This window comes from Acanthopagrus latus, chromosome 4 (genome assembly GCF_904848185.1).
Source record: "Acanthopagrus latus isolate v.2019 chromosome 4, fAcaLat1.1, whole genome shotgun sequence".
In the NCBI taxonomy this organism is placed as follows: domain Eukaryota; kingdom Metazoa; phylum Chordata; class Actinopteri; order Spariformes; family Sparidae; genus Acanthopagrus; species Acanthopagrus latus.
This window is the reverse complement of record NC_051042.1, coordinates 4,635,355-4,652,235: the sequence shown is the minus strand read 5'-3', so window position 1 is coordinate 4,652,235 and position 16,881 is coordinate 4,635,355. Positions and strand designations below refer to the sequence as shown.

Sequence of the window (16,881 nt, the reverse complement as noted above, 5' to 3'; positions counted from 1 at the left end):
GCTTCCTAGTTATTGTGTATTTTTGATATATAATCTCCTATTAAGTCAAAGATAACATCAATGTGCCACTTTTGTTCATTTTTCAATTAAAAAAATGTTGACTGTTGACTACTATGCCCTGCTGCTCTCTTCCAGTGTATTCCCCTGACCTTTGACCTCCAGCTACTCCCTGCAGAGCTTGTTCTGCATTCCTATCCAGCTCCTCATTTACCATCAGACCCACATGAGCAGGAACGCACCCAAACAAAATCTTCATCTACTGGAATTCAAAGATCACTGTTTCTTGACAAGAGATACTGAACCTGGGTGCTCCCTGGACAAGTTGCCAGCTCATCACAGGTTCAGTATCTCGCTCAAGGTCACTTCAACATGCAGCTCAGCCTTGCTGGGAGCTGGGATTTGAACCAGCGACCTTCCAATCACTAGTCGACCTGCTCTACCCGCTGAGCTACAGCCGCCCCACGAAATACATGTAAACCAAAATAAAATCTATTAAAGTATAAGAAATTAAGAAAGCTAGTAGTCTCATAGTCCACGAAACATTTCTGCAGCTTCACAGCAAGCATTTTCTTGAACAACTGATGTAGCTGGGGACTTGTTTTAAAACAAAGAAAAGAAGATAAAGATAAAATCTATGACAGTAAAGTATAAAAATCTATTACTGTAGAGTATATGAAATAGCATAATTGTATAATAGAATTGATGCTCAGTCTCTTCTGTCTTGACGATGGGGCCACATGGCCTCATCCACATCACATTCAACATCCTCTCTTTGGGAAAAATATTGACACTTGAAGCAGTTCTCTACAAACAGGGAGCACATTTTTGTCACACAGTTTCGGTGTAATCTTTTAATCTAATCATTTCCTGGAATGCTTATGTCTGAGCTGATGTATTTTCTCTGCTGTCACTCCACTCATATGCTGTTTTCTTTGTAATGTGTGTGACAAAAGGAGTAAGATCGATTTGTTAATGTGTCAGTCTGTACTGGAAAGAGTCAGAGTGGGACTTTTTCTACTAATCAGAGAACAGTGCTTTTTTTTTTTTTTTTACTCTTTAAGGACATATGAGCCTTTTCTTCTTCTTCATTATTGACAATGTTCTGCCTTTATCTGTTCAATATTGATTATCACATGTAACTGCATTCAAGGACAGCTCCAGACAGAAAGTCTGTGTGTGTGTGTGTGTGTGTGTGTGTGTGTGTGTGTGTGTGTGTGTGTGTGTGTGTGTGTGTGTGTGTGTGTGTGTGTGTGTGTTTTGTGTTAAATAGAGAAAAAACATTCAGCCAGCAGGTGGCAGTCAGATGTTGGCTGCTTTCAGAACAATGAACAGAACAAAATGTGCAGAAACTGTTAAACTTCCTAAAATCTCTCTCTATTAAAACAAAAATGACATCGAGAGAGAGACAAGATCCTAACTTTGCTCTGACTTAACATGAACAGCCAACTGTATCATCTGACCAGACTGGATGGAGGAAAACCTCGACTTCCTGACATTCACATTTAACACTACAGTCATGCAGAAAATTTGACATTTATGGAGGTACAATCAAGTTAAATGTGAAGAATGCAGGATGACAAGTACATGACTTCTAAAAATTGGAGGTAAAATGTGACAAACTAACAGTGAGGGGGAGGAGGAGGAGGAGGAGGGAAAAAAACACAGAACACAGTGTACAGTTAGTGTAGTATGTCCACAGACCCTGCAGTATCTTGCACGTCTATGAGACTTTCATCTGTGGGACGGTTTAATATTTGCTGTGAAGCTGATTCAGAATCTCAGGTCTTGTTAGGTTCATGTCAGGAAACACTGTGATATAATCTTCACTAATAAAATCGGTCACAGCTGAATGTTCATTACGTTTCAGTACTGTGATCCCAGTTCATACAAGCATGTAAAATACACAAAATGACCATAGACCGTAACAGTAAGGAGGTGCCATGTGAAAGGTAAAGGCACCAGTTTACACATACATAAGGATGTCCAGCAGACTCCAAAATAATCACAATTCATAGAAAGGAAGCGGGCTGGCACACACGACTGTAAGTGCACGACACAAACCTAAGTAACTGTAGCTGTTTTAGTTTGGAAAAGAAAACAGCATCATTTTACAGCCACAGCACAGAAACATTTGTATTAATGCCCCAACATCTTTTTGACAAAACTGAAATAAAATGAAATCTTAAAATAGCATTTTATCAAATAAAAGCAAAAAACACAAAATATATGTTCAGGTTCTGAGGCTTTAGACGATGTAAATCACTTTCAGCTATTGATTGAAACCATTATTCAGTTTCTTATTATTACTACTTTCATTTCATCTGGCTAGTTACGTCAAGTGGTTCTCCAGTTTATGTCATTTCATACCAGTACAATATCGGCTTTTTAGTACATTTATCCATTTAGTTATAGTTGCTCATCATTTTTCAGTTTAACAATGTATTAAAACACATGATGGGGTTACATATAGACATGTGACCAAGTCATTTGGTCACATGTCGCTAGTAGTTGGTAACTCATGTTGGGCAAGGAAAGACAAAAAAACAATGTCAAGAAATATTGCCACCACTATCACTTTGAAACAGTGAAATACTGACAACCAGACCATAAAATTCTAAACTAGAATTACTGTTTGCAACTTGTATGTCTCCTTTGCGTGAGTGATGCTGTTGTTGAAGTTGTGAAATTGTATTGTAATTTCTTGAGACATGGTCAAAAGTGTGTTTTGCGAGGTAACAGTGACCCTGACTTCTGTCATAGCAGACAGTGGAACAGAACATAGACAAAGGACTTGGACATACTGATAGACCTACAACCCTAAAACATAATGCCAATCATAACTTTTTGCTGTAGTGGTGTATTTTACAAGGTGGTACTGCTACATTTACGTAATTTAACGATCTAAGTACTTCTTCTGGATACAAGAGCGTAATGTATGTGTCTTTAATTAAACAGCTACATACCAAAACAGGAAAATTGTCCTTTGATTTTAGATGTTGGCCCATCAGACCTGGTTAAGCTTTGTTCAACTTCAAAAGGAAACATTTCATCTGATGCATGCTCAAGTACTGAAATCCTATATAAAAATGAGTTGATAAAATAATTTTGACATCCCTAATATTATCGAATTAAAAGGTATTATTTCCAGGGACTTTCTGAAGACTTTCAAGGCTAACTCAGCAGACATAACATGAGTATGAAATAAATCAGTGCATCACAAGCTGAGCAAACACAGCAACTGACACAAAAGGTCTTATTTAACTAATTAATTACCGGCATGAAAAACAAGATTAGGCCTTGTGTGTATCCATTAAGCACCGAGAATATCAGTCATTGTTCAAAGCATTAAAATGGTAGGCTACTTCCTGGAAAAAAGACTGGTGATTGCTCATCTCGAGTTAATGAAATGCTGACGCTACCAAGTGGCAGCTGGGGTCAGACACAAACCCAAGGCATCAGTATCTGGCGATCTTTCTCCAGGGAGTCACAAGCTGCTGTTTTGAAGGTGACAGCATTGCAATGATATCACATGGTAGTCCAATGATGCTTGTAAATAGCTGATATCAAGCCATTATCATAGCATCAGTAAAAGTTGAGAGGTCAAGTAGGTATATACATACTATCAAGTGTATATACATAATGTATATAATGCACATAGAGCCCGTTCTAGTATCTTTTCTCTCTTATCTAAGTCTTTTTTTTAGTATTTCTAGGTCTTGTACTTATTGTTGTCTGTATGTCTGTCTACCTGCTGCTGTCACAAGTGAATTTCCCTGATGCGGGATGAATAAAAGTCTAAAGTCTAAGTCTAAGTTGTCTTTGCTTGACCCCCTCAAGACATTATACCAGATTCAACCATGAATATAAATGCCTATGTGCAACATTTTGTCCCAGAAATTCAAGAAAATCTCAGTGTCAGGCTCCAAACTGGCAGAATGAATCTGAGTCAATCTATGAATAGAAATCTTACAAGCTCAATTCGACACTTGGCGACTTCCTCTTCATAGCTGAGGTTCTCGAGGGTGTAAACCCCAAACTAAGCAATATTTTGGTGTAACCTCAGGAAACTGTGTCATGGAGTCGGTCGGGAAGTTTCTAAACAAAACACAGAGAGGTCAGCTGGTGAAACAAACACCACAAAAATGTCCTGTATCCAGATCTGTTGTGTTTTGTTTATTGTGTGTCCCTGATGCAGGCACTAATATGAATTAAAATCAAATCAATTTCACTTATATAGCCCAAAATCAAAGTCACATTACCTCTGGGCTTTACAAACTGGACAGTGAACAACATCCTCTGTCCTTCGAGCCTCGATTTGAATGAGGAAAGACCATATTAAGTTAAAAAAAAAAAACACAACCTTTTAACGGAGAACTGTCTTGCATGGCAGCATGGCAGCCGTGTCTTGTATATCATGTGTACACTGATAACGCAGCTGAATGCAACTAGGCTAACACAGAACATTAATAAAGGGAAAAATGTGACAGGTGACTGTAGTTAACATGTATCTGTTAAGGTCCAAGAAGTTAAGAGAGGCCCTGTCGTCCTATAGATTACATAAGTTATATGCCACCAACAATGACCCGCGTCATGGTTTTAAAACTTCCTATTTTACCCTCTTATGTGTATTGGGGGTTTTTTTTGTTTTTTTCAAGGCATTTTCCCCTCCTTAGATAAACAACCTCTACTCAGTATCCTCATGAGGACAAAGGTCTTTTTACATTTTAGTCTTTTCTAATCAAGTGTATGACATTGATTCATTTTTCAAAGATGTAGTGATGAGCAAAACTCAACTAAAAGTGGCACCAGCACAGTTTAAAAATGCTCAATACACTGAGGGCGAAAAGTAAGGTGAAATATAATTAGCTACAGAAATAGAAATAATAACAAAAACAGTATTATGGAGCTGTAGTTTAACTACTTTATATATAACCATGTGATTTAAACTGTAGAAAAGCATAAAACAGGTTGTGTAGAAAGTGAGATGAGTGTGATGTCACAGCTGTACAGTCTGTGTTGCCAAAGTGAGTTAAAGTGGGCTGTACCTGCTCTGGCCTGTCAGAGCTGACCAGTCAGAGCTAGAGCTTAGATCGGGCCCAAAAAAATGAGCCTGTGCACATTGTGTCCATGCCCCGCCCGGGCCAACACATTAACTGTAATTATAAACCCAACATCTTTTTAAGACGTGGGCTGTTATAACTGACGATATCTAAACTCTAGTCAGAGCAGAGCAGAATGGGCTTTCAGGTGGGAGTCTTTAAAAAGACAGGCACCTAAAACAGCCTTTCAAACAAAACATTAATAAAGGTGCTGTGGCGATGGACTGTACGAGCAAAATAATGTGATAAGTATGAACCTGAGAATGGCCATTACACAGGACTTTAAAGGGGCACTATGTAGTTTTGGAGAAGAAATTCAGACTCATAATTTTAATTTTTACAATATGAATGAGATTACAAGAGAAGAAATGGTCAAGGTCCCCAGAACACTGTTTGAAGATCTTTTCTGGACAGCAGCAATCTGTCAAAAAAAATAATAGAGAATTAAATTAATTAAGAGGACACTTTCCATTTTAAATCTTTATAAATGAAAAGTTGCTGATATTGTATCTGTGAACATATTTAGAAAGTGGCCCATGTGACTGGATTGTTAATTCACTGGACTCCATGTCTAAGTAGAATGATTTTGAGCTGATTTTCTTCAGGGCTCGAAGTAACTAATTACAACTACACAAATTATCGTAATTAAGTCATTTTTTTTGGTACTTGTCCATTGTGAGTATTTTTTTCATGTCTGTTTTACTTGTACTTAAAGGTGTGCATTACATATCTTTGTAATCTACCTAGTAGCTGAGTAAATTTTTTTATTTGTATTTAAACCTTTTATCTGCATTTATAGCCAGTGAAGCGATCTGATCACAAATGGGCGGTGAAAACCCTGACATACAGTCAAAAACACAAAACTGTGTAGCCAGCCCAGGTTCTGGAGAGGTGAACCGAACAGTAGCTGGGATTCATTTAGACTGAAGATTTGGAGGATCGCAAAAACTGCCTGCTATTGATAATGAATAAAAATTAACTAATAGGCCTTCTCTGAGTAGCTTTTAAGAAGAATACTTTGTACTTTTAAGTATTATCTAATAGCAGTAGTTTTACTTGTAAATGAGTAATATGCAAGTAATGTAACTGTTCTCATTCTTGAGTACAGATTTTCAGTAAGTCTTTCCACCACAGTAATGACGTTACTATATGTGAGATATGTGTTGAGCAAAAAGTACAATATTTGTGGAGCAATAAAATAGCACAAATTGGAGTTGAGAGAGAGGAATCTAACTGTACTGTACTTGATTACAGATTTCCATCATTGTTTTTTTTTATGTTTTAAACTATAACAATGCATCTATTCAAACACATTTTAATAAATAATCAAGGAAAAAAAGGCAAAAGTACAATATTTGCCTCCAAATAGTGGAGGGATAAAATAGCACAAATTGGACGTAAGTCACGTTCTTTTCATTTTTTTTGCTGTAAGGATTAATTACATCATAGTTTATGGTTTTGGGAGGCGGGGTGAGCGGGGGTGGGAGGTGGACTGAACTGCGGTCGCACTCGCTCGTGATTGGCTGGTTGTAAGTTTTCCGTGCTCCTCGAGGTGTTTAAATAGCCAATCACGGAGCTCTCTCCAGTATGTGTAGCTGCTCCATTGAACCGACGGCCCTCTCTCGGTGGAAGACCGCGTCCGAGTGACAGCCAGTCTCTGCTCTTACCTTACTCACTTAACTCAAGTGCCATGGAGGAATCAAGTAGTTGACCCTTCCTGCTGCAACCTTCTCTTTTTAAGCTTTCTTCCCGTCTGATCATTTCGATCCCGAACCGGTTTGTTGACGTTTTGACCTCTCGCGACTGTTTTACGAGCTCCGACCATCCGCAGACATGAAGTACATCATCGGCATCGGCGGGTGAGTTCCGGCCGGATGAATGGGGGCGTGTGGTGGGAGCTAAGCTACATGCTAGCAGGCTAACTGAGCTGCTAGGCCGTGAAAGCCCGGCACACGTGGAGAAGGGCGGTCATGACATCCGCCAAATGGTCGCTTCCTTTTTGTTGTACCGCTGTTATAACCGTACAATAACCAGATACGTCGGTGTTAATTCACAACTTCTGCTAATCACCTCCGGTTAATGAATAAACAAAGCTAAAGCTAACTGTCACCAGCATGTTATAGAGATGAGGAAGTCCGCCATATGGCCGGTTGACCCACCCTTTTTCCGGCTTAATGAAGTAGATATTAATTCCTTGTATCAAGAAAAATATGCTTAATAATATTACTGATAAAATAGTGGTTGTTTATGACTTAGGGCTGTTTTGCTTTTTAATCTGTTCAAGTCTACATATTAAAAAAAAAAAAAAAGTGTAATATGTGTTGGTGTTACAGTTAGTGTTTCCATGTGGGTTGCATCATCTTCCATTCATTGCCATGTAATGCTTTGTTCCCTTCAGCGTGACCAATGGAGGGAAAACCACCCTCACCAACAGCCTGATCAAGAACCTGCCCAACTGCTGTGTAGTACACCAGGATGACTTCTTCAAGGTGAGCCCCATTCACAACACACGTTTGTCTTCTATTTTAAATTGTGGATATAGTTAAAGGGATTGCTCTGAGTAGCATAAGTTGGTGGGGTATGAAGTTAACACTTTGCTGCCTGTGTTAGTGTGTAAAAATGCTATCAGAGCCTCCCATACAGCAGAGTGCAGCAATAGTGGAATATACCTGGGTACATCTTATCCATGTATGTTTCAGCCCCAAGATCAGATTGAAGTTGGTGAAGATGGCTTTAAGCAGTACGATGGTAAGCCTGAGTTTTTATGAAAGGGTTTGTTTGTGTGTGTGTGTGTGTGTGTGTGTGTGTGTGTGTGTGTGTGTGCTCGTGTGTGTGTGTGTGTGTGTGTGTGTTTGCTACAGCTGCTATGTTTATAACCTGCATGCAATATAAACAAACTTCAATCCTGAGCATGTTTCTTACTTATTCTTTGCAATTTTCTATACGTTTCCCATCTCTTTTTCCTTCCATCCTTCCCCCCCCTCCGCTTCGCTCTTCAGTCATTACTGCTCTGGACATGGACGCCATGATGAGTACGATCTATGCATGGCTGGAGAACCCGGTGAAGTTTGAGAAGTCTCATGGCGTCAATAACACCCTGGATAATGAGATCGTCCCCAAGTCTGACCATAAGGAGGAGGAGGAGACTCACATCCTTATCGTGGAGGGCTTTCTGCTTTACACCTACGGGTAAGAAAAACGTGTGATTGCTATTTTTCTTGTTGTGTTTGGCCCAGTATGCGTTGAGGCTAATTTGTCTCCACCCCCGCAGACCTTTGATCGACGTGCTGAACCAACGTTACTTTATTTCCATCCCATATGAAGAATGCAAAAAGAGGAGGTGGTAAGTGTTCTGACTCTGTTCTGACTGGTGTTTGTGTAGTCTAGTCTGCTGTCTCACTACCACATGTAATTGGTGTTATTTGTCTTTCTCTGCAGCTCAAGGAACTACACGGTGCCAGACCCCCCCGGCCTGTTCGATGGCCACGTCTGGCCCATGTATAAGAAACACAAGAAAATCATGGAGACAACAAATGTTGACGTTTGTAAGTATATACATTTTGCATTCTTTATTTTGCATGTGATTGCATTTTCCTGTTTAGAGGTGAAAGTTTCTCCTGTTGATTAAATGTTTTATATGTTGTAATTACAGTGCAGCTAGATGGAACCAAGTCAAAGGAACAGCTGTTCAACTTTGTCTATGGCGACATCCTGAACAACATCCAGACATCTCAAACAAAGGTACACAAATCATCCGACGATCCTGTTCCGATACATTTCTAATCAAAAACGTGAATTTCTGATAAATGTTTTCTTTGTTTGCAGGTCGTATGATCGGCTAAAGGGAGCACATGCTCAGCCTGCAAGCAGAAGACCACCCTGCCTTAAGTTTCTACCTGGCAGCTCATTTAGCTGACTGCTATGATTTTTATGAAAATGTAAATGTTTAACTGATGGCATCAAATGCTGGCATGATTTTTATATCGACCATATTTATTGCTTTGTTACAGCCTATACTCCAAGAGAGTTGATGACACGTTCAGAAGATGGTTGCATTTAGTTGCAAATACGTCAATAAATGGCCTCCTATCAACTATCTTCTCTTGTGGTTACTATGAGTAGCTGAAAGGTTTTAAAAATGTAACACTATGAAGTCTTCACTATAGTATCCCATTCTACACTCAGCCCTGGGCCACTGCTATGTTAGGCACGGCGTCCAGACAGCCTTCACTATCTTGCTCCCAGGCGACAGTTGGTGGGAGCGATAAGTGAACTCACAAAGTTAAACCTCGTGACCTCAGGTTTACAGCACAACTCTTATCTAAATTCAGACGCAGAGGGGCCACTTTCCTAGAAGTGTGTCTTGAAGAATTAATGTAGAACAAGACAACTTCAAAGGTCTTTTATTTATAAAAGCCTGTTTCCTGTATGTAATATGGTGTTATGATATTGGGCTAAGGTGTTAAGCACATGCAGTAAATACTGCATATGAAAGTTTTTGTTTTTGTTGCTGTTCAGTATAAATGGATCCGAGCAGTTCGCTTGGAGAATTTCTTTGAGTGAATGCCTTGACAGCAGTGGTTTAACACTACACACAGAGACATTTATTGTGAGAGATGCTTCGCCTCAGTTGCAATAAATGGTCAATCAATAAGTCACACCGTCTGTAAAGCTGCAGTAACCTTTTGACTGCAACAACAGCTTCATGTGTTGTAACTGCAATAACACATTCACGTGGTGTTATGTCTGTGTGTGTAAGTGGTAATCCAAAAGTCATACATTAGTAAAAGTAAAGACTCATCATTTAAATATTACTTGGCTAAACATGATGGTCACTCATATCAATAGTACTCAAGTGAAAGTCTTAAAAGTATCTGATGTTAAAGTTTAGTCGATGTGTTAAGTATTGAAAGTAATTTTCAGGCAATAACGGTATTGAAGCATCAAGTACAAAGTACAAATAGACTTAAATTATAGTAAATTATCGGATCCAATGTTCAGCATTTTTCAAATGATTGGAATCTGTTTTGTTAATTTATAAATGTACTACTTTGACTCTGATGCTGTGTGCAATATGCATAGTAATTAGTTACTAAAGTAATCAAATAAAAGAAGTGGAGTAAAAGGTGCATTTAATGCTCCCAAAATGTAGTGGAGTGGAAAAATCGGCCTAAGGTGCTAGAAATATAAAGTACAAGTATCTCAAAATTGCGCCTGAGGACAGTACTTTGGTAAATGTACTTAGTTAAATTCCATCACTGTAAAATAGGCCTGCACACAATAAATGGTTACTGTAATGGACTACGAGGAGGGGCTGAGTTATGTAAGTGGAAGTCAAATTTTCATCTTTGCCAGCAGTAGAGAAAGCTTTTTAACTGAGACAACTTTGCCAGCTGGTGAAGTTATGCAATGCCATAACAATGCATTTGTCTTATGAAGTAATATTGTCGGTGTGTAGGGACAACATTTATTTTACTGTAATGGAAAAATACAGCTGATCTGAATGCATCGTCCACAGAAGTCTGAAGTGAGCGGGCGTGTCGGGCCCCTCTGAGGAAGTGAAATAGTTTTTTCTCGCTGTCCTTTCTTTACTCTGCTGTGAAAGAACACGTTATGTAATGTTATTATAGACACGTATGGAAGTAGGTCAGAGCTGTACATATGTTGGACAGACCTCCTGGCCTACATCTGGGAAGTCATTTTTCCCCTTCCACCTACTTCTAGATGAGAGTTCTGACTCCATTATAGTTACAGTTTAAAAGATCAGTTTCACTATGTTGTGGATTCATCTTAGTCCAGAGAAAGTCCAATTCTTTTTACAACAAGTCATTCGACTCATCTACCTTTGAAATTATATTTTTAGATCTTTTTCCATTTTACAATCACTGTTTTCCCTCTGCTGAATGTGTCAGTCTGGAATAAAACAGCCCTCACATGTTGATATTATGGGGGTTTAACAAAGAGAGTGTGTGTTGTATTATTCACAGAGCACAAAGCAGCTCTTATGTGTGTCTCTAGTTCCAGACAGGCTGCCTGATTGACACACCAGCGCCTCTGCATAAGCAGGATGAACACACCCAGGCAGCCGGTGGACATCTGTCTTCGAAAGCGTGTTTTTCCAACACACTTTGAGTTGTTTAGTTACAGTTTATGACTGAGGTTTTACTGTCATATTCATGCGTTTTGATGGCCTCAAATAACTTCTCAGTATTTACTCCATTTCCTCCCATGCACATCACAACATACTTGTTCACATCTGTCTGAACTTTCAGCTCTTCTGGTGTGGCCTGTGGTTATTTACATTCTTTATGCAACATATATTTATTCATCAGCTCTTAAACAACCACTGAAGCTCTAGAATATTCCTTGCTTGCTACGGTTATGGCTTAAAGAGTAATCCCACCAATTTGAAACATTAAAGTCTGTTAACAGGTCTTGGGGAGTACGACTGCATATGTAAAAAAGGAGTACAAAGTATTTTGTGGCAGTATTCTCAGCTGGCAAGTTGCATTGTGGGTAATGTAGGCACCAGGTATTGAAAAAGAAGAAGACTGCATGAAATAAAAAAGGTGATATTTCTGGGTCTTCTCTATCAGTTTTAATCATTTGTTTTCAAACTGTCCACAATGAATCCAACAGTGTTACAGGAGTGAAATCGATCATATTCACACGGCGGCCATCTTTCTCTGACAACACACAGTTGGAAGCGCTGCAGGGCTCCTGGTTGCAAATCCTAATAAGGTAGGGAATCTGACACGAGTATCATTGTCTGCTTCCTGATAATTCAGCAACTAAAAGACAATGGATAGTGAAAATCCAGAGGGACATCAGGGTCACATAATAAGGCATAACAACTAAGGACAGATCTTTGGTCTTGTGAGAATTTTGCCTACTGAGCTGGCTAACTTTCCATTTAACACCAAGCTAATAGAAATAAAAGGATTTACTTTAGCGACTCTTCTAGACTTTCCTAATTTTATTGAATCGAATTGTTTAACTTATGATTGTCGAGAGTCATTTTGCAGGGGTAGTGACGATGACAATAACGTATCCACCATTTTAGAGCCACTTCCTTCACAATGTAATGTAATCTAATGTAATGCTGATGGAAAAAAAAGTCTTTTTTGGCTCTCAGAGTATCACAAGATGATGTAATTAAACAGTTTGGCCACAACCAAAGTTAGAAACCTGGTACTCTTCCTATAACATGTTGTTATAATCTGTTATCCTCAGTTGGAAAACAGATTCATAGCATTCATCTACTTCCTGGCTAACAATACGGTTTCATACTGTGGCATGATATGATAGGAAAGGTCATAAATATCTATACACATTTATTAAAACCTCCATTGTCAAAAAGAAATGTTAGCTGGGAAGTGGTGGAATGCTAAAGTTAGCAAATGGCTATCAAAAAAATGTTGTTTGAACTTGAAATATGGCCTGATATCCCTCCAGATTCTCAGTGTCCATCGTCATTTCAGTTGCTGATCAATAGAGAAGCACTGAAATTAAAACAGTTGTTAGAGTCAGTGTATTTATTGGACTTGCACCTTGCATAACATTATCCCAGGGTGTAAGCTGTGCAGTACTTTTAAACCTGACACCTACATTACCCACACTGCAACTTAGCCACTGACTGACATCTGGAGGCAATTTATCAGATTACATGCAGCTTCCTCTGGAGAAGGAAAAGGGCTTGAAACCACCTCTTTCACACGTGCAGCAGTACTCCCAAAGACCTGCAAACATACTTTAATGTGTAAAATTGGTGGAGTTACCCTTTAAGTTTGATGTAACTTCAGTTCAGGGTTGTTGTTTACATTGAGTTTGAGTAGCTCTGATTAGTACATTCAAATGTATGGAGGGGGAGAGAGGAAAAGAGAGATGGCGTGTGAGATCATATTACAATCATATCCGTTTGGGATTTTCCTGCAGCCAATTTTAGTCTCACACAGGACAGACACCAAAATATTTTACTTCTGTTTACACTTCTCTGTCTTCTTCTGCAAACTTTTCAAGGCAGAAAGTTTAACTTCATGTTCTCAGAGATATCAGTTTTTCTGGCTCAAAACCAGATACTCTGTGTACTAATGTTTTCATATGCCTCAAAATTTCACAATATGCTCAATTTGAGATGATAATAATTTTCTTTAAGGGTAGCTAACTGGTTTTAAGATGGGTGTAACTTCACGGCATGTGCAAGCTGGTCAGTCTGCAGAAGTTATGTAACCTTGCCTGCTGCTGGCACGACCTCCACTAAAAGAAGACAGAGGACTAATGTTTCAAATCTGCACATGGCTGCATATGATATACTGACCTCTACTGCTGAAATATTTTCTTTATGCGGCTTTTTCTACCTTACACAGCAATGTAATGGCCTAGTCGGGGCTATTTCGAAATGTTAAGAGGCTAAAACGGTATTCTCTTTGCTAAAGGGGGTCCGAGCCTGCTGAATGTAGGTTAGTGTGAACTCATTGTCCTCAGATACAATATTTCATGGACAGATTGTTCCGTGGTGATAGACAACACTGACACCCGGACTGCATCTCGACAACAAACCCTGCAGTTTTTTCAAAACCACACCAACCACCACCCATGGGGTTACGAGGGTTGCCTTACTGGCTCTTACTGGATCTTGTTTGTGTCTGTGAGTAAGTTCATGTCTGCATTTCTGTCTGCATCAGGTCCAGAAAGATGCAGAAAAAAAATTGGAAGGAGTTGTGTATATTTTTTAATGTATTCACAGGTTTTAGTAAAAAAAAAAAAAAAAAAAAAAAAAAATCTGTCAGACAGCTGCAGCTTGTGCAGAATGCTGCCACCAGTGTCCTCACTAACACCAAGACCGGTCCTTAAAGCTGTAATATGTAGAATATAGCCAGAATTCAAAGGTGGCTCCAAACTAAAGGGGGCAGCACAACAGCTAACTTCGGTTCACTGTGCTCTTTGCTGTCACTGTCTTTGCATGTAGCAAAAAGCTGCCATTAGCAAGTAGCTCAGTTAGCAGTCGTGCTACGTTGCTCTATTGGCTGTCTGGAGTCTGCCCACACCATGACCTCTGATGTGGAAGTGGTCAGCAGGACTCACAGTGAACTGGGACTGAACACAGCATCTGAGACTGCCAGATCCCCGTTTGAAGTAACAGTACAGAAGTGATTTGCAGTGGCTCTGAACAGGACCATGACTCCAGGGACGAGAAGACATGACAGGTGAGGACAGAAGAGGCATGAGGCAGCAGTGGAGCGAAAGAGAGCGGGGCATCAGCTGGAATATCAAATCAAATCAAACTAAATCACTTCTTACCCAGCAAACTGAGGATTTATTCTGACCTAACCAGAGGTTATTGGAAAAGCTCAACCGAGACGGTGCTGGTGTGAGTTTTATTTCTATATGTCGAGTTTGAATGATGTCTGAAAACAATTAAGCTTGTCTTATTTCAGTTAAAAAGAAAAAAACTTGATCTCGGAAAGTGTTTTTTTTTTTTTTCCCTGTGGGTTTATTTTATTTGTTTAAGTACGTGTCTGCCAACTGAAACTAAAGACACTACCAGACTATCACCACTTGTGGTACAGTGGTAGTCCAAGACAGGACGGGCCGAGCTAGGTTGTTTTCATACTAACTTCAGGAGGCAACTTTTGCAACACATTACGTCGATATCTTTGACATCAACACTGTTGTTTCCCACATTTAAACATTTTTTAAACCAAAGGTCTGGTCAAAATCTTACACATTGCCCCTTTAAATCACTACACTTGATTTGTGTTTGCCAGAGGATCCTTGCTCATTTAAATCAGGTACATAACTATATTTTGAGTAAATAACTATTTATTTGCTCAATTTTTTTTTATTGCGCTCTAAATGCTATTTTTTTTATTCTTCGCCTCTTTATTAGCTTGTTTTGTTTTGTTGTTACTGTTTTGGATGCAACTTCAGCATTCACTGAATGTCAAGCACTTTGAATTTCCTCGTGTCTGAATGGTGCTACATAAATAAACTTGCCTTAAGTGTGTCTGTGCTGCACCCATCTATTGCTGTCTCCTTACACACCTCTCAGCGCACCCAAAAAGCAGAGGAAGCAACAGTCTGCTGTGGTTGACTCAAATAGAGCATATAAACAACACCATAAATCCTCCCTTCAGACCTCTAACTCCATACAGTTATGGTTTGGATTATCACATCTCCACCTCACACAGGTCAGACAGGCCTCGGCCGTGCAAACCACTAACCGCCAGGGCAGCAGAGGTGACTGTGGCTGCTTGTCTGAAAACAATTTTTTCTCTCCCTCACAGCTTTGCAATGCATCCTTTGACATAATTCCTGCTGTTTTCTTCTTCCACCCGACCAAAGAAAATAACAAGAACGGGGGAACATTCATTTAATCAAATCATTCTTTCCCTCCACCGCAACTACGCCGCTCTTCAAAGACCTCCTCTTCAGCCTACGAGTTGTTTCTATATTTACTGCTTTTACTACAGTCTAAGAGGAGCCCACGAAATGAGCCATTGGTGCCATAAAAGCTTTTGTGACGTTTGCAGTTGTTGTACGGACTTGTTTTTGAAAATGTGATTCTCTCAAGCCGACACGGCAGTGAGCTGAGCGGGGTTGATGCCACACCTGTGGGGCCGATGTGAAGACAGCTTTTCACCTACTGCGGTCAACCGGCTCTGTCTGTGTTTACACTGAGTGGAGCTGGCCTGGGAGAAATTACACCACAGTGCAGACACAACAAGACACTCTGTAACCCATACATGGCATTAGACACTCTAATTGTACTCATTTCACTGTTGGCAGGAGAAGTATTAGATACTGTACTTCAGTACAGGTACGACAAGTTTAAAAATGCTCAGTGAGAAGTTACAGGTAGGTCAGTTTTTAGTAAAGTAAGGTTACATGAACATGATAAGGTCAGTGAACTGAGGTGACTGGCCCTTTTCAAACTGTTCACATGGCCTACACTGATTCATTAACATATAGATACAACTTGTTTGTTCTGAGAATGTGTTTTTTGAATATGCACCACGACAACACAATATTTACTGGCATGAGAAGGATCCGGTTAATTGAGATAATGCACAGACTTTGTTGTGAGCAGTATATAGGATATAGGAACTATTTACTTTCTACCAAACCACACAGCTGGTATGGCATGCAGGAAACGTGCATTTACTCAAGGACGAGGGGCTTGTGCTCGTCCATGAGTAGATGCGTACTTCCCTCTGCATGGCGTTGCGTTGGGTAGAAGGGGAATAGTTCCTTCATGAAACACAGCAACAACTGTGGATCATCTTGAGTAACCAGGTCATGATTTCTGTAAAGAGACACTGCTGTAGAGTTTTACAAATGTCTGAGCAACACAAGCTGAGTAACATCTGGTTCTACAGTGTTAGAGAGAAGACAGACTGATGTCTCTAAAACTCAGCAACACACCAAAACACTCGATGCGGATAAACTGCACTACAGTCGCAGCTTTTTCGTGTGACCCATTGGAGGACGCCTGACCCCTTGGTTGGAAGCTGTACTGAAATAGGCTGGAGCGGTCCATTTACAAAATTACTAGTCAAGAAAGGAACAGTACAAAATGTACAAAGATTTGGAGGAGTTGATAGGGGCCCAGCTGCTGGTTTCAGCTCTGTGGACCCAAGCAGGTTCATCCAGACACGGCTGGATGAACCTGCTTGGGTTGCCTAACTGATACATATGTGTCCGTTTGTTGTTATAGTTTTAAATGTTAAAATGTTTTGTCTATGTCTTTTTTTTTTCTCTCTCTCTCTCTGCAAAGCAACTT

At 39.7% G+C, this 16,881-nt stretch overlaps 1 protein-coding gene across 2 annotated transcripts; it reads left to right on the top strand.

The window, feature by feature from the left end:
* The first annotated feature begins 6,701 nt into the window (after positions 1-6,701).
* On the top strand, positions 6,702-9,195 carry mibp2 (muscle-specific beta 1 integrin binding protein 2). Of its 2 annotated transcripts, XM_037096464.1 has the most exons (8): positions 6,704-6,958; positions 7,498-7,588; positions 7,799-7,847; positions 8,099-8,288; positions 8,371-8,442; positions 8,538-8,644; positions 8,752-8,840; positions 8,925-9,195. In XM_037096464.1, exons 1-8 carry the CDS (start codon positions 6,933-6,935, stop codon positions 8,931-8,933), a joined length of 633 nt encoding a protein of 210 aa, XP_036952359.1. In that variant the 5' UTR covers positions 6,704-6,932; the 3' UTR covers positions 8,934-9,195. The 2 variants fall into 2 exon arrangements, with proteins under 2 accessions (XP_036952360.1, XP_036952359.1); XM_037096465.1 differs by lacking the exon at positions 7,799-7,847 and having other exon boundaries at positions 6,702-6,958.
* The last annotated feature ends 7,686 nt before the right edge of the window (positions 9,196-16,881 follow it).

Excerpts from the sequence above, each read along its gene's own strand:
- mibp2 (XM_037096464.1), top strand. The coding sequence starts at position 6,933 with ATGAAGTACATCATCGGCATCGGCGG. Across the intron at positions 7,589-7,798 it reads ACCAGGATGACTTCTTCAAG|CCCCAAGATCAGATTGAAGT; the intron begins GTGAGCCCCATT and ends TGTATGTTTCAG. Across the intron at positions 8,443-8,537 it reads GAATGCAAAAAGAGGAGGTG|CTCAAGGAACTACACGGTGC; the intron begins GTAAGTGTTCTG and ends CTTTCTCTGCAG.